The 18115-nt window shown below is 42.8% G+C and overlaps 1 protein-coding gene across 3 annotated transcripts in view; it reads right to left on the reverse strand.

The window, feature by feature from the left end:
• Positions 1–3081: 3081 nt before the first annotated feature.
• Positions 3082–18115, reverse strand: part of UBE2K (ubiquitin conjugating enzyme E2 K) — a 44805-nt gene continuing 29771 nt past the window's right edge. The window contains exons 1-4 of one of the 3 annotated variants that reach the window (XM_061992073.1): positions 16133–16249; positions 11767–11866; positions 8421–8549; positions 3082–8057 (exon numbers count right to left, since the gene is read on the reverse strand). In XM_061992073.1, coding sequence (XP_061848057.1) covers positions 7983–8057; positions 8421–8549; positions 11767–11866; positions 16133–16200 — 372 coding nt within the window. In that variant the 5' untranslated portion in view covers positions 16201–16249 and the 3' untranslated portion in view covers positions 3082–7982. Of the gene's footprint in view, positions 8058–8420; positions 8550–11766; positions 11867–16132; positions 16250–18115 lie in introns of those variants that run through there. The other 2 variants (XM_061992071.1, XM_061992072.1) reach the window with 2 other exon arrangements.

The raw sequence follows: 18115 nt of genomic DNA on the forward strand, positions 1-18115 counted from the left end.
CCTTTGTCCTGGGAGCTGCAGCACACTGAGGACACTTACTGCTTCTGCCAAGGGAGTAAGGCAGGGTTCCTGCTCTTACAGCTTCTCCTTGCACACATTTGTCCCGAGGATGGTGTTGAAAGCTGCCCAAAGCAGTTGCCCAAGATGATACGGGAATTTCATTGACTCAGTGTAATCGAGCTGCTTTCTTCCCAAAACATCCTACCTTCAGCCAAAACACCTTTGGGTGGTTTTTTTGCCCCCATAGTCTTTTTTTGCAATCACAAGGGTTTTGCTGTTTCACAGCTACAGGATGTGGCCCTGCCAAGGCTCTTTGCTTTTGCATAGAGAGGCGGCTGCCCTGAGCCCTGGCTCACTGGGGTACAGCCCAGAGCCTCAGCCCCCCCAGCCCTGGACTGGGCCCTGCAGCCCCCCACAGCCTCCCCAGCACCGGGCAGAGGGCAGGACCCCCCCAAGGCCTAAGGCAGCCTGGGACATGCTGCTGCTTTAGCCTCAGGGCAGGGTGGTGGCTCACCTTCAGCCCCAACTCCTCTTCTGCTTCCCAGGGGCCTCAGAAGTACCGGGGCCCAGGCTTGTTCTCCCCAGTGACACAAGAGCAACTCTTTCCCTTTCTGGTCTTACAAACCTTTTGGGTTTCATGGTTGGGGTCTGGGTTTTTTTCCCCATGTTGGCACCACACAACTAAGTCAGTGAACTTTACTTTGTTCATACCTGTCCACTCTCAAATAGCTCTCTCTTCTAACAGGTAACTACTGGCATTCTTTATGATGTGGTTCAGACGGAAATACTTGAATGTGAAAGATGTTATAATGGCACATGTCAAGCAAGAGAGGGAGAACATCCCTTGCCCCATCCCAGAGGGGCACTTGCATCAGCATTTGTACACAGGACTGATTCTCAGAGTTTCCTCTTTAGCAGTAAAAGCCATAAATGTGAGGGTTTTCATTCCATTAGAAATGACAGCTTCAGTTCCCATAAACCACTTTTAACACAGATAAAGCACCTCACAGCCAACACAGCTGCCCACAGCAAGGTGATGACATGCTGGCCACCACTTCCAGAAAACCTGGGACCCACTCCATGTCTGGTGTTTGTTCTTCAGCCCTGCCTTCAGGGAAATTTAAGCCCTGCGCTTCGTTAAAAACATGATTATGTGCCAGGCCCTCCCTGATTGCAGTGTGGAACGGGAGGACCTTGTTCTAGGTCTGCTTCTGGAATCAAAATCCACATTGCAGCATAACAAGCTGATCTTTTTTTGGGCTGTAACCACTGAGGTGTTCCTGCCTCAAGGAAGCCACTCTCATCACTGACTCTGCACCTGGGCAGTGAGTAGATGTTTAAAACAGGGACGGATGGCTTTGCCCTGAAACAGGACAGGGCTGCTCCCATGAGCCTGTGGCTCGGCCACAGGGAACATCCCAAACCTCTCTGACAGGATCAGCAGGAACATATCCTCTTCCTAAAGTAACAGCTGTGAGAAGCAGCATTTTGGGAAAGACAGAAGAAATGAGGTGACCAGGGCAGGGAAAGGAAGGCTCTCGCTGTGCAGGGTCCCTTTCCCCCCCACCGTAAGAGCCCTGCACTGTGCCTGGAAGCAGAGGCAGCTATCTGCTGAGGCCTTGGCTTGTTAAAGGGTCTGAGGGCTCAGGTAACATCAGCATAAAACATCTTCTCTCCCCTCTTCAAATCAGCAACACCAGCCTCCTTTCTTCCTCACCCTCCCAGCCCATTACCCTTTGCTTTACACCAGGCTGTCACAAACCCACCTCAAGACTTCATATATTTCAACACAAAGTAGCCACTAAGTGAAGCAATGTTAATTTATTTGACATTATACCAGACACGGGTGCTCCAGATCCAGACTTGACCTTAAAACAATTTAAAATTCTGGACTTGCTGTACTGGCAGTACCAGAGTTACCTGCCCCAGAGCTAAATGTGTCAGTATCACAGCTACTGAAACAGAAAATGAAGTACAGGAGTTGCCGCGGCCGTCAGCACCATCCGGCCCTTGCAACGCTGATCTCGCTTCCAGCTTTGGGGCGCGGGGAAGGACAAGGCCCTCACACAACTTTGCAAGTATGTCAGTATAAAGCAGCTGTCACTCGCGGCAGAGCAGTGTTTGGCTACAAGAACAATGAAAGATGGACTTTTAAAAACCGCATTTCTCTAAACAGATGGTCAGGGTGAGAGCAGCAGCCCCAGCTGCAGGAGGGGAGCTGGGGAGTGCTCCTTCTCCTACACCCCTCACTGAACCAGGTACCACAACAACTCCTGCTGAGAGTAAATGTAAACAAACAACCCAACCACCCCACCCCCCCTTACACCTCTGTTTTAACAGTAGAAAGCCAGGCAGCAGTAGCACCTGTGGCACAGCCTGCCTGCAAAAGCTGCAAAACCTGCCCTGGGACAAACCTGCATCTGAAGGTGGGACCAAGCACTGAAGCAGAATGAGAAGCAGCATCACAGGCAGTTGGCTGCCCGCAGCTCCAGCCGGGCAGACGTTGCCTTCCAGGCTGTGGTCCTCAACACATGCACAAATGCCAAAATTTGAGAGGTATCTCCTGGTGGCAAGCAAATGTATCATCGTCAGCTCTGCCAGATTCTTTTCCAGAAGAGGGCCAGGGCAGAGTCATTACCCAACAGGCTGTCACCTCCCCTGTAAGCACTTACTGCAGTTTGGACAAAGTACACAGTTTAAAGTGCACAAAAGTCTAAGATGAACACAAGTGTTGCCAGAAAAACCCTAGAAAACTTCCTCTGTGAGTTACTTTGTTTCTTCAGATGCAGCCTGTGAAAGGAGAGAGGTGCTGGCTCTGTACACACAGTTCCGAGGCGGTCACATCAGGCAGTCCGAGCTGAAGTAACACACCCCTTCCTTACACAGCTTGGATTTACACAAGTTCCTTCTCCAAAAAACCTTTTCACCGCATGCTGATCATCCCTTCCTCTCTGCTTACCGACGTGGAGGCAGTACGTACACTCGGGAATCTCAGCACAACTCGAATGACCAGAAATAAAATGAAACCTGGTTTTGGGGAACCATGCATTTATTGTTAAGCATTCCCAGGGAAAATCAACATCTTTTAAAATGGGTATTTATTTATTTAAAAAGTCATTTGCATACAAAAAGCATTTGTGTTGTTTTTATCTTCAAGACCAAAGCCCCTGATGCTCTGTTCCAGCCCCCCCCTGCTCCTCCTGCACAGCACCTGGTGCTCAGCAACCAACCTCCTGCAACAGTGGCTACTGCTAATTCTTTTTTCTCTTAAATTAGGAAAGCCAGACTTCAGGATGGAAAAGGTAAGTGCAAGGCAGAGTTCTTCAGCAGTTGCCATCAGCATTCGTATGACAGCAGCCTCCTTCAGATACCACAGGACAGCATCAGCAACTGCCACTCACGGTCCGAGGGCCAAGCAGAGCATGGCAGAGCACATCTCCCTGCCTGCTGAGCCCCAGTCTGAGGTTACATCAGTGACCAACAGCTCGGCACTGTAAGCAACCGGCTACTTTGATGCCTACACAGCAGGTAGCAGCAAAAGGATAGCACAGCACCACACAGCATCAGTTTGTCCAGCCAGAACAGCTCTGCAGGCAAGTCATGACACACTGAGTGCTGCAGCCAGTGAGGGCAGCCGGGGGCCACAACCACGGCTGGGCGCGCTGGCCCGACAGCCAGCCCTGGCACTCTGACTGAGACAGGCAAGCCACAGGAGGCACCGATGGGCTGCAAGAGCTCAGAAAACTGTCAAGAAAGAAGCAACTGCTCCTTCAATGGCCTCAGGGTAGAGCTGTGCCCAGAAAGCACTGGCTGTAGCAATGACACACCTATCACCTCCCCAGAAACAGCGTCAGGTGCCTCAGGAGCATCTCCACTCTCAGGCTTTAGCCCTGCGACAGTGTGAGGAAAGCCGCCTGCGTTATCTATTGGTGAGCCAAGTGCTCATCCAAACTATGCCCCACCAACGACCTGGTCACAAACCAGCAGTCACACTAGTGAGATGCTTCTCATCAACTCTACCAACAAAAGAGGACACCTCATCTCCTCCTCCTGTCTGCAGACAATAAGCACAACAGTCACTGCTAGGTTATTTACCACGTCCTGCTTTGGGCAAGCCTCCAAGGCCACGCCAGCTTGTGTTGGCATTTAGGAAGGAAACCAGGGACGTGCACAGTTTAGTTTCCCCTGGCACTGAACTGGAACGCTTCCCCTTCACAGTGAAGGACCAATGCAGTAAACAAAAGCTCTTGCTTGAAACTGTTTGGATTTTTCTCCCTTCCCCAAATACATAAGCAATCCCTATGCTCCCAAGTGCCTGGTCTGATTCACAGCTGTTCAGCTTCAGTTTGCATAGTTTAAACGTGTCTGATACCCACGCCATGTAACACACGTTTGGCAGCACAAGGTAAGCTTCTGAGTACTCAACTCCTCCTGTCAGACCACAACAAAATGATCCTATATTCCCTATGTCAGTGTTGCAATACTAATAGAAAACATGAAAATACAACGGTAATAAAAAAACCCAACCCAAGACATATTCCTACCCCATCAGTAGCTGTTGCTCGGATAGATACAGCCGAAGCAGCTCCAGGCAAGGCCCCGTGCCCACTGTGGTAACCTTCTTTACAAAACAATTGCGAGTTTGGGATACACTGAGTGAATAGCACCAAGTGCTGCATCATTCCAGAAGGAGATGCTCCTCAATGTTGTCTCTGAAATGTAGCAGTTTGTCAGGCTGAGAACACAGCCTGTTCGCAGAAGCAACAGGAGGAAGCCGTGAGTTTGGTGCGTGGGGGTGGGACACAGTCAGAGTTTTTGGCGCTTGCGGGAAGACAGAGGCTTTTGGCAACAGGAAAGGGCCTTTCTCTACCTTTGAGCCAAGTTGTACTTTACTCTCTGAGGAACTGGACAAGATCAGAGCTTCTCATTTCCCACCATCAAAACAAGTGAGGATAAACCACGTTGCTGGGTGCACATTAAAGCGTTCAGCAGTGCCATCTGACCGGTGCTCTGGCAATCACGAGTGTCATTACCAAAACCTCCTTTAGAAAAATGGGACTTCAAAATTACTGTTTCAAGCCATCATCTCACACAATAGAGGACGACAGCCCAGGATTTATCTGTACTTAGGAGCCAGCTGTACCTATGCTCTGTGTTGTTGCTGTGACCACAGTGAAGGCGCAGCCCGGGCATAGCAATATCCCAGCCCACGGGAAACAGAATGGCCACTGGCATGTACAAACTCACACTGACACTGAACTCTAACAGCAAATCTACTGGGGCTCAGCCCCAACTGCACTTAAACTAACTTTGTACAACATCATCCCTATATTCAACTCTGATAGTTACCAAGAACACAAAAACATTCCTTATAAAGCACTGGCACATCAAAACTCAGAGGGACTTTAGTCCACAGATGTCTCCTTAGTTAATGGTGGCTCAATGTTTCCTTCTCAGCTCACTTCTTGAGAAGCTCCTCTCCTGCCAGCATCTAAGCCAGCGTCAAGATATCTTTGCTACCAAGTACATGGACGGAGAGCAAAACCCAGTATCCAACATCTAGACCGAAGGGGAAAGACAAGCGTTTTGCAGTAGAGAAGAAAATGAGGTAACTTAATGAGACATGAAACGTAACAAGACATTGTTTTACAGGAGACCATGCTCACTTGAAAGGAAATGGTTCTTTTCTCTCCCCACTGCCCTGGCTTCCTTTACCCCTTCACACATTGTTGGAAAGACCTGCTTGCTGCTCTTAGGAGACTCATAAAAGGACAAGTTCAAGAAGCCTTTAACAGAAGTTTTATGACCCCAAAAATGACTTCTAAGTTCATCCTTTTGATAAATAGCAGCAAAGAACATGGGAAAGTAGACAGCAATTTAGAATTACCACCAGGGTAAAAAATCAAAGGTGTTGATGTAATGAAGAAGTTCTTTGCTCATATAACAGAAAAGACAGCAACTTGAGACTGACACAAGTGGCAGTTTCCTACTGTCTCTGGTTTTCACCAAGCAAAACCAGCTCAACAGTAGCAGCTTCTTGTTAAAAAAATAAATATAAAGACAAAACAACTCATTTCCTTTGGCATCACTGCAAAATGATTTACACTAACTCAAGAAAACTGACTACACTTTAAAGAGCAGTAAGTATGAAGACTGAGCAAATGCATTTAGTATTGCACTGATATGAGTTCAAAGCACTGACTGCCTGTGCCCCGAAATTTTGAAGTTTGGACACATCAGACAGTGCAGTAGAGGGAACATCCCTGAACTAGCTTGGTCTCTACAGCTCTGTTTCCTGGTTCTGTTCCCCTACCACTATGCTCCAGATATTTAACAGACACAATAATACTCCTGATTTCCTTTAATACGATTTATAAACAGACTGCCTATGAAGCATGAAACTATTTCAGCTTGTACTTCATACCTCCAGAAAAACCCCAGACATGTATTTCCCCACTCCATTAATCCACAGTTTAGGAGAAACAAAAGCAGTCGTGGCAAAGGGGACTTGTGCAGTACTCCATCACCCGCTGGCCCCGCTCCCTAGGCTCAGGATTTCTCTGAACTTCCTTGTCAGATAGATTCTCAAAAGTTCGCATCATACTCACAAGGACATTACAGCTCTCTTTAAATAGATGTACTAGTGTTTGAAGTTGCAAAACTAATAATTCTCAAGCTTTTGCACTCGGGATGAAATGTCATTTTAATACGAATAGAAAGACTGACTGTATGTACAAGCCAAGGTAAGATTTCAGTTCTCTTTTATCAGAAACATCAATCCAAAAGAAAGCTAAATTGAGAACACACTTCTACTTCTATGTGCATTTGAAGTATGTACAGTAAAAACACCAACACAGCCTCCATGTGTCAACTAGAGAAAAACGCAAGCAAGGATGAATTTCAAAGTACCTGGTAAGCACTCCTCGAATTGAAGCCCAAAATAAAGCTAGAAAAGCACTGCAAAAAACAGCTGATTGCATCATATCAGGTACTCAAAGGAAAATTCGTTTAATTCGTAGTACGCCAGAGAATCAGCTTTCTCCTCTTCAAACCCAAGGAAATTGTATCATCCAGAATGTACTGAAGAACATTTTACATCTACTAAGACAAAATAAAAAAAAAAGAGAGAAAGGAAAGCCAACCAGCTCCATCTTGTTGTGCTCTAGAGGCATACTCCTTACGAGATGGTGCAGGAGGAAACACGACGGATGAGAACCATTACCGGTAATTCGAAACGCATCTTCTAAAGGGGAGCCTAGACTACTGTCCATGGCACACAGATACCCACAGGTGATGAAACGGAATCTAGTGAGGATTTTCAGCTGCACGACGTGAGGGAGAGGAGAATCGGGTTTCCCAATCACTGCGCTGGAAAGAAACTGGCTCTGAAGAGGTCCCCGTCTGGGCCCCGCGGCGAGTCCCGCGAGTCTTTCGGGAAAGAAGGTACCAGAACACACGAGTGGTTCCACGGCGCTCTCTTCAGCGACCCTACCTAATATGTCTATTAAGTACAAGCATGCAAATATAGGTCAATCCACAGGCACGTAGGATCCATGTTAAAAAACAGTAAGATAGCTGTGATGAGTGGCACCAACAATCGTGATGACTAACACTCAAAAATGTCGCTTTCTGAATTACTAAACCAAAATATCCCGAAGCAAGTTCCTGCTAGTCTTCGTCACACTGCTAAACACTAAAGTAGGCATGTTTTTTTTCCCCCATTATTTCAGCTGAGCTCCAAGAATTTTTACAATATTTAGTAAGAAAAAAAATTAAAGTATTTCCCCTTTTTAAATTTACACAGACGTTTAATTAGCTTTATTTACAGAGCGGTTCTTTCAGTCTCCAATAGTGCCTAGATAGCATCATCAGGCAAGAGTGCCAGTTTTAAAAGAGAATCTATATAGAATCCTAAAAATAACAGATGGTGATGCTCCTCCAGAAGGGGCAAGCTGGACTACTGAAGCAACTCTCTACATGGCTCAGTTACTCAGGAGTAATTCTGTTGCAGTCTCTACATCCCATGATTTTGAAGACAAGGCCACTATTACTGCATTCTGCAATGAGAAAAGAAAAGCAAACACATTTTCAGTGTGCGAACCCGCAGCTCCGAGGAAGTGGAATGAAAAGTTCACAGGTGAATCAGAACACACGTCAGTTTACCATTTGATAAATCCTAACTGATGGCTGGAAGAAAAACTGTTTCAACAGAAAAAAGGCAGGGGTAGTTCACAAGATTTACTAATAACACACTCTTTTACAACTCTCATTCTTAAAAGTAAGTAGAAAACCAGAAGGATCAGACCTACAGAAGGTCACGGAAGTAGCGAGCCTACTTCAGTACAGTAATGGCTCCCTGGATCTATACACGTACACTTGCCCTGCCCCCACTGAAAAATATGGAAGTTATATGTACTTACCCTATCAAAGCCCATAGCACAAAGGTTTTCTATTTTTTTGGTGTATTCTGGACTAGAAACTGGTGCTCCAGCATACACATGTGCCCAAAGTCGAGCTGTCTGTTTAAACATTTCTGGATTTTGTTTGTACTACACAAAAGAGAGAGGAGGGAGAAGGGGAAAGTTAAATCAGTTCAGCAACCCAACTAAAAAGCAAGATGATATGGCAGATTGCAGTCTGTCGTTCCTCCCCCAGCGTCTCCAAAGGCGTTTCACACTGACCACAGTGCCGTTCTGAAAATGCAACTTGGAGGCCAGGACTACCCGGCGTAAACCTGTGCAAGCCTTTGCTTGAACATGTGTGCCCTTCAGGTTAAATGACACACTACAGGCTCTTAGTGTGTACAGCCAGGTTCTGCTCTCAGAAGTAAAGCAGCTATATTTAGCACAGCTACTGAAAATTTACATTCAGTGTGGCAGAGCACAAATTATCCCTCTGTGAACATCTCCCAAATGTACATACTGCATAATCATCTAACGTACTCCTCTAATCACTTAAAGCCAGGCATATTTTTACAACACTGCAAGTAGGTCTGCAGTTTTTCAGCCAGGGCTGATGTTTTACTACCAGGCTTCCTCCTGAGAATAAGGATATTAATAGTGCATGTGACAGAAGGAGGACTCAAAAATGGGTAAGCATGTGCAAAAAGCCAGGAAGCTGCAACTCTTCTCATGCAAGCTCTTACTTACCAGAAAAAAAACACAATCATGCAAGGTATGTAAATGTTACTTTGCACCAATTACGAACAAGTTTTCTAACAAACAATAAAATGAACCTTACCACAAAAAGTTTTCAGCCTGTGCCAAGAACTCAAAAGCCAAGAAAGTGGGTCATCTGTCATAAACTGTACTCAGGAAGGCAAGACGACTTCCCTACTTCAGTAACTTTTGCGTGTAGTATCAATTGTACGATGTTTAATTGGTTTGCATTTTATAAAAGACTCCCTTATTCATCACACCTTCTTTTAAAGTGGGCATTCCCATCTTCAGATACGTAATAAGTTTTAGCACTAATAACTAAGATACTGGGAAATACATTATTCAAATCTTTAGATGCATTGTCATGGCTGATTATCATTCTAGGCATTTTATTCATGCATGAAAGCAGTTGTTAACTCTATAAAGCACTGTCAAAACCAATACTTGTTACTCATTTTGCCTCTCCTACAGCAACACACACCAACTACAGTGCCTTGGGGCGTTTGTACACCTCCCAGTAATTCTGCTCCACATGAAGCTATCTGTGCATTCACTACCTGATTATTAATGGCATTAAAACAAACATGGGAGAAATAACTCACTGTGTTATAAATACAGTGGTCTGTAATAAATTTCTAGTCATTACAACCAAAGCAAAGAGGAAGGATCCAGTTAAGCATCAGTAACACCCTGAAGTACTACACTCTTCTGCTCTTAAGAGATCTTTCCCCAGTTGTGGTGGGTTGGTTGGGTTTTGTTGGCTTTTTTAATATTTTTGAGAACATTGTCAAGCCTAGAAAGCCACCAGCTCAAGTGCAAAGGATTAGTCATAGCTGCATTTTATTCAGAACTAGCTTTCCATGTTCTATAAATAAAATTCCTTTACTTAGGTATCCATAAATAGTCAGCTTCTCACTGAACTGAGAAAAGCCTAAAGGCTCCTTCTACTGCTGTCTCTATATCAGGAATCTGAGGCAGTTAATGTTGCTGTAGTTAAAAAAACAGTAACTAGTTGAAGTAGTTTTGACACCAGATAACACTGATATTCAAGTAGATCTCCCCGAGTTCTCCCTGAGTTCCAGCTCAAGAGCTTGTAGGACACTGCCCTTTACTTGGACAGCCTAACACACAGTTTAGTAAGTTAACATTAAGAAAAATGAGTGTGGGGGATAATTTAATTCCCCGAGAATTTCTGTTTTGGGAAAAAACCCCCTGAACACACTAAGAAAGACCCCACCACCAAACACACACATGAAGAAACTGAGTTATTTACTGCCACATCTCTCTAACACATTACAATCACTTTCTACTTACACACACATGCTGGTAACTCAAAGTGAAACCCCGGTACAGTTTTCACATAGGTATTTGCATGAACAGGAGAAACTGAAGCCTCCTTGTATCAGCCATGCCACAGTTCCACTGGATACATCCCCACAAGCACCTGAGGGGCAGCCTGAAAGTCACTCTTCAGAATCTAGGAAGTGTCGTGAAGTTTTTTGCCTGAGAAAAAACTCTGTCACCAGCTCAAGTGTTTCTGTGGGACCGTTGTGATTCCCTCAGAAAACTCTATCATTGGGGCCAGAACAGGAAACACCGTTCTTTGTAAAAAAGGAGAAAGTGGTGGGTTTGTACAATAAAGAGAGAGTGTGACAGCAAGGGCAGCACAGAGCAGTTCTGTCTTACAGAACTGTTTGAGGGTGTCTGTTCAGAGCAGGCTCACAGCACTGTGGGATGCCCCAAGCAAGCCTTCTGTACTTACTACTGAGCATAGCAGCAAATTGCTCTCCCCACACCCAGGGGTGCAATGGGCAACATCTGATCTCCACGTTCCCCTCCAAACCCTGACAGGTCTGATAAACTGTGTGGCTACATCCTACACAGATTTTTAGAGGGAAGACGTGTCATTCTATCCTGGAGAGTCCTGGCTTACAGGAGATATTGATATTGGAAGAACTTTCTACTTACTTTGTTCTTTTGCTACTGAAACACACCCTTACTAGCGGTCTGTGAGGAAGCCAGGCCTTCTCTCCCCACCCCACCCCTCCCCGAGTAAAAATGGAAAACACCACACACATAATCGGGACTTTGTTTACAAAGTTGTCAGACTTAAGTTATGACTGTTCCTATCCTTCACCAACACTTTAAACAGAACCACATCAGCATAAGAACCAACTGACATTTTACTATTATTACTTTTTGTAAGTTATTGGTACTGTCTGAAAAGCAGCGAGCCTCACCGATTATAGAACTCTACCCATACCGACCAGTGACTAGAATAGTTATCCCAAGGTGTTGTAAGGGGAAAGTACGTAGGATGCTTCATTCAGATAAGTTGCTTCTCAGGACAAAGATGCAACAGTGATTCACCTAAAGTCACTATTTGTAACACAATGCTCAACAATGTTCACATTAATCTGGACAACAAGCTATGTAACAAGCCAAATCCAAGGAACATCATCAAAACACCACAGCAACTCACACTCAGCATAAGACAATTTTCCAATAAATTCTTTCAATCTTTACCTCCCCCCAAGGTTTGGGACCTAATCTGAGTTAGCAAAGCTTACAGAACTGTTACAAATTCGCAGTCAACCAAGTACCTTACCTGGTTTGCCACTACTGCATCTTGTGGATCATCTGGTTCTGCAGCTGCCAACAACGCTTGCAGTGATAACAACACTGTTCTTAGAGTCATTGCTGCTGCCCTAAAATTAAAAATTTGAAAATGGCTTAAACCAAATCCCAAGCCTGTACTCACCTTGGCTGCTGCACTAGTATCGCAGAAGACAGACTTACACTCTGTACAGGTACTAGGAATCATCATTTTAAAGCGCTGCAGCTTATGGACGTTACAATACCATTCCACAGAGGTGTTTAAATAGGATTTTCAGTGTGGACTTTGCTTATTAACAATGATTTCTTCAGCTTCTGGAAAGTCTAGTCCTTGACCTACACATTTGACCATGACCACTAAAGAGAATTAACTTCATTTGGAAAAAAAGGCAATTTGAAGTTGGTGTCCTTCCTTACTACCAGTAAGAGCACCTTGCATAGGGTCTAGGTACAGAACTAGTAGCCCATGTGTGCTCCCCCTGCTGGCACTCTGCATAGTGAAAGAGCACAAACACAAACAGCGGCCTAGATTTCAAATCCTTGTAACACATAACGAATTTTATACATCAGCTATCTTTTGCATTGCCTTAGTTATAACATGACCTTGTTTCCAATACAATTTGAGAATCTACACAGTGAATCATAGAATGACAGGGGTTGGAAGGGACCTTTAGAGACCATCTACTATAATAATAATAAAAAGGTTTGGCTATTGACAGTATAATCTCAGCTTCCTCTCACTTCAACCTGACATGACTGACAGAAGCAATCCGAAACCATTCTGTAGTCACGGTAGTGCTGTAAAGTCACTCCTTCGCCCCTGTTGAAGGTAGCAGAGCTCCCGAGTTGGAACTTCTAATGTTCCAAGATCTCATCCTTTATCTTGATCTCAAAGCATGTTTAGAATGAGAGACTTAAATAATTTAGTAAGGGAAAACTAAGTATGATCGTAAGAGTCAATAAACTGTCAGAAAAGTGCAAGTACAACACTGTAAATCTGGAAAGCTGTAAGATTTCAGATACACAATTCCATTAGACTTTGATCATGAATACCATCTCTGATCTACCACTTCAGTTGGCACACACTGGAAACCAAATAAGAACCTCCCAGAATCTGTGAAAGTTCAGTATTTCAGCTGAAGACTTAAGCAGACTCGTAGTTGTTGCGGTGAAGGCACAGGCCAGTGTACAAAACTGCTTACTCTGCTTAAGTACTAGTAGAGAGGTAAGTGGAGAAAAATCTGACGTCTCAGATTTGAGCAAAATGGTTATCACACATGAGACCCGAAAGTTGTGAAATACAGGCGTCCAGTTTCTTCCAGACAAACTGTTCAATTTTCAGTCAACAGAAAACAGTTTCTTCTTTATGGAAGACTGCAAGTAAATGCAGAGTCTCTTAGAGCAGGTGGGGAAGAGTCTGATCTGATGCTCTAGATACAAAAGGAAACAGTTTGCAAGTCTACTGTCAGTTTCAGAATTCCTAAGTTTATGTATTTTCCAGTAGCGAGGCACTGTACTGAGGAACTCCTGCAAAGTACACTGATGAACAGAGAAGAGATGCTGGTGCAGTGTCAGTGGTACCTTGTGACACCTAAATATCATATTCCTAGATGCTTACATTTACAGCTTTGCTGCTGTCTCACTAACCATCCAAATATGGCATCTTCCCTAATTGTTTCTAATTCTAGATTTTTCCTAGAAACTTACTTTTAAGCTTGAAAATCATCACTGAGCTTTCACAGTGCAGTGTTCTACATCAAAATGCAAGTGAGAAACATCCCAAGAGACAGAGATTTTAATTAGCACATATTGTTTCATTCCAACTGCCACATCAGCTTGAAGTCCCTTCAGCTGAACTTTAAAGACTTAAATCTTAAAAAAACCCTCATGCTTTTTGATCTGAATTCTGACAAACCACGGAACCTTCATAATACATAAATCTTCTTTTCCAAATCTATTTCCCCCCCCCAGAATTTCAGATTATCTTCTAGTTAAATTTAGGTATTTCAGGTTCCAAGCTGAATGGTTCTTCCAAGCCAAAGAATGCTTCTTTAAATTACAGAAGCAGCTGGAGATTAACTAGTAAGATTATATTTAATCAGATAAAGAACATCTAGTAACTGAAACATACCCTCAGCTGCAGGACAAGAGCCCAGCTAAGGTAGCAAACTCAAGCATACAAAATATCTTGTTTTTATCACGCCGAAATCACACACACAAAAACCTCAGTGTTAGAACACAAGAAATACTTTTGCTTTACATCTACCTATAATTTCCTGTTCTTTGTGATCTTTGATGGTTCATATGATCTTTAAGTTAATCTACTCACTGGATGCACCGATGACATAATTCACCGTGGTACCTGCCAGTATTAAAGTAATGCAACATGTTATTATTCCAGCATTCAGGTGTGTCACAACTAAGTTTTTCAGGGCTTACAATGCTCAAAAAGATGTAACCATCTTTACTTTGACGCAGGGAATTGCAGGAATTACCACAGCCACCACATGCACTACAAAACCTGAAGCCTTTTTTCCCAGTCCAGTAATTTTATTACCCCATTTCAAAAAAGACTTAAGGTGAAATATCTGTCAGCTGTAACAGACACTGTAGTGACTTTCACCAAACCAAAGCTGTTCTGCATAGACAGGACTAGTTTAGACACATATGTAAAAGGGTTTAAAAACATAGTTTTCAACTCATTTTTAAGTCTCGTGTCTCAAAACGGCTTTAACATCTCACACATAATAAGATGAAGTCTTCCTTGGACACAAATGTTTAGAAAAGTATCCTTAAATCAAAAAGGAAAACCTGTTACAGCTTCAGCTGCTGCTTGTATTTAAAAAAAAAAGGAAATTAAAGTTTGTGACTAGTGGTAAAGAAAACCTGACATACTTGATGTAACTATTACACACTCATGTAACATCATCTGCCTTTAGGATATCAATTAGCTTTCCTGACAAAAGAGAGTAAAAAGATCTCATTATTTTCTATGTAGAATTTAGTCTTCATTTTTCAGTCACAAATTTAGATTCCCCAAAGAAACTGGGGAGGGATGGCTAATCACAAATTCTCATTTTCCCCAGATACTTTAAAAAACTCTTCTTCCTTCCCATTACCTTCCTTTGTGAGAATAAAGTGAATAGAGATAACTGCCCTGAAATACATTTGCAGATGCTAGAAAGGCAGGACTCATTCCGCATCACAGAAGAGCAAACACAATCATCATCCATTCTGGAGGAACGTACCCCACAGGACATGGCCACAAGCTAGAGAAAAACGTGCTGTAACTAAAAAAAAGTTGTTGTTTCCTTAAAACAAACTTGCAGTGGAAAGATGGATGGCTTCTGCATTTCCTACTGCTCCTCACAGGGTTATTTGTCCAGAACAGAATTCTGAAATGAAAAAAGTATTTCCAACTCTTCTTACATTTGAAGTTTATTTCTAGTTGTGGCTTTATGCACATCTCTTGGAGTTCAAGCAATCCCCCTTAGTAACTCCAGCTAGCTTTTATGCTTGGGTTTTTGGGTTTGCATTGGGCTTTGGGTTTTTTTTCCTCTCTTCCTTGCCAAAGGCAAGGTTTTGTATCATTCCTGACAGACTTCTGTCTAATCTGTTCTTAACTGGCACCTCAAAAGTTTCTTGGAAAAGTCTGTTTCAATGCTTCACAGCATGCCTGATATTCTGCATGCTAAAATGGCTTCCCACTCTTATAGGTCCTATCTGCTCAGGTTCATAACTCTTGTTGCTTTACTCTGGATTTTTCCTGTTATTCCCATCTTCTTTGGAATACAGCACTCAAAGTGGGTATAGCTATTCCCACAGAAGTCTGAACAGTCAGCAATAAAAAGTAGGCTGCCTCTGTCATGAGTTTTGCAGGTAGAGCTTCCCACATCCCATGGCATTACACTGCCTTTGTCCTGTGATATGACTGGCTCCCGTTTTCTCCTGAAGTTTACAATAACCCTCAACTCCCATCTCCATCCCAAAATTCTGTCTCTATACAGGCTTGCAAGTTTGACACCAACAAAACAGGAGGAAAGACCAGGAACATCTACCAGAGACCTGCATAGAGCTCACTACAAGGAAGCACTATCCCTCTGAGAGCTTCAAACTCCAGAGATCCTGCCCAAAACCTAGGCTTTCTCCTGATGCTGCATTTGCTAAACAACAAGGGAAACCTGGAGTGAATCAGAACAAAGCAAGCTGATATATATTTTATTCCCCTAGGCTTTATCATCTTGGGGCATTTCCATTACAAAAAAAGAACACCCCTCGTTTGGGGGAACAGAGTGATCCTATTAAAAACCACGGCAAGCCAGCTGTGCCCAGCTTGCCTGGGGTAAGAAATTGCTTACCTTTTGAGGAGCTGAAAGAGTCCTAAGAGGATTATGAAACACTGCCAGTGTTTCTTTTTCTTCTTCATTTTTAAAGGCTAAGTAATTTTCCATTTAGGAAGTTTTTACTTATGTTCCATACATTCGTCTCTGGAAACAGTCTCTGTGGTTACTCTGAGAGGTAACCCAGCAGAAAAAGAGGAAGTGCTGCAACAAGAAAGATAGCTGCTCCCCTCTGGCAACAAAGCAAAATGGCTACAGGCAACAAATTTTGGTTTTAAAAATAATCTACTCTATTTACTTCATTTGTGAAATAACTAACCTTGTTACTCCAAGAAAAAAAGGTTCAGGGAACTTGTACCAAAGGCTTATGGAATCTGGAAGGGGGGATCAAATGAATAAAGCCCTTGAGTAGAAGTCTGTTGTATAGTCACTATTTACAGGAGAAATACAAGACTGGGCACCCACTAAAGACAGAAAAAAGAAGAATAATGGGATAGCTTTGACATAGTGCAGGGTGGGGAAAGACAGCCTGCCACAAACAATGTTAATATATTCTCTGTGTTTTCCTCAAAGCTTTAAAGAGGCTCGGTGCTCCTCAAACACCCTGAACAAAAACCCAGCAGTCTGAGATGCCCAGGAAGATGATCAGTACAAGCTGGCTGTTGCTTATGTAACTGTTAATGTTGTATTATCTCTTATAACAATGATTTCTGCATCTCAACTAAAACAGAAGTGTGAATCCTCCAGTACAGCCACTATAAAAAATAAATTACTATTAATTTTCATCTTGACTGTCAAAACCACAACAGCCAAGACCTTTTCATAGCCATGTACAGAACCACAATACATTCACTTGACAATTACTGCTCAAGGGATTTATGCAGAACAGCTTTCAAGTAATTTTGTTCTCAGGTATCTAATACTGCCCATTGAAATATTTTATAATTAAGAATAAAATTTTGAGACAGAATACTAGCCTGGAAGATAAATACTGGGTACGGTCAGTGAAACTGCGTAACAAAAGTCAGATCAGATCAGCATACACAGTATTCCTTCTACAAAATCACATCCCTACTTCAATTCTCCCAGCAAACAGTAGCTGTTTTGCTAAAAAACTGACGTAACGGGTATTTACTAATCTAAACATGAAAATCCACAGCTGCAACAAAATTCAGCATCAAGCATATACTGTGGAGAAATAATTTCGTTGAACACACAAACAAACATTTAAGGACATTATTTTGCAAACTGATAAAGCCTCCTGCCAATATGCAGATCAATATCTCAACTATGCTCATTAGAACAGAAAATTATCATCATGGGATAGGTAAGTAGGGAAGAGACTATTTAACTATACAAACACATTAAAACCTTTGTATTTGTGTTCACCATATATAAATGAGTATGTTATCAGGTTATTAATCTTTTAAGAAACTCTTCTAAATCTCCCAGGCCCAAGTTTCATCCTTCAGTTTCTACTGACCTCACTAAAACACACAGATATGCACTGGAATTTGAGACTCACATTTAAACACAACAACAAGAGCAGCATTATTCAGTTAAGAGCATTACTAGTCAATGAAATGGCACTTCAGAAACAGCGCTTGTTACTGAAAGATTTGACAAGAGACTGTGGAATAAATATACTTTCTAGAACACAGACATTTGAGTACTTCAGAACTGTGTTTTTCCCCATTTACCTGGTGAAATCCATTAGGTATTAAAATTACAAAGGTTGGGGAGTGTTGCTTGGGGTTTTTTGTTTGTTTGCTTTTTAATGAAGCTATGATTTGAATGAAATGATTGTTTGACCTACACATGCAGCAAACTTAACATTGTGATATGAGCATTTCTCAGTTTAAGTAGCTAAACCAGCATACACTGAAGAACAAGAAACAACTTATTGAAACAACGTCAACTATCAACATGGCTTAGGAAGTTTCAGGAAAAAAAAAAAGTGTTGTCTATCACAATACTAAAAAAACCTTCAAACAAGAAAGG

Source organism: Colius striatus, chromosome 3, assembly GCF_028858725.1.
Source record: "Colius striatus isolate bColStr4 chromosome 3, bColStr4.1.hap1, whole genome shotgun sequence".
Taxonomy (NCBI): Eukaryota; Metazoa; Chordata; class Aves; order Coliiformes; family Coliidae; genus Colius; species Colius striatus.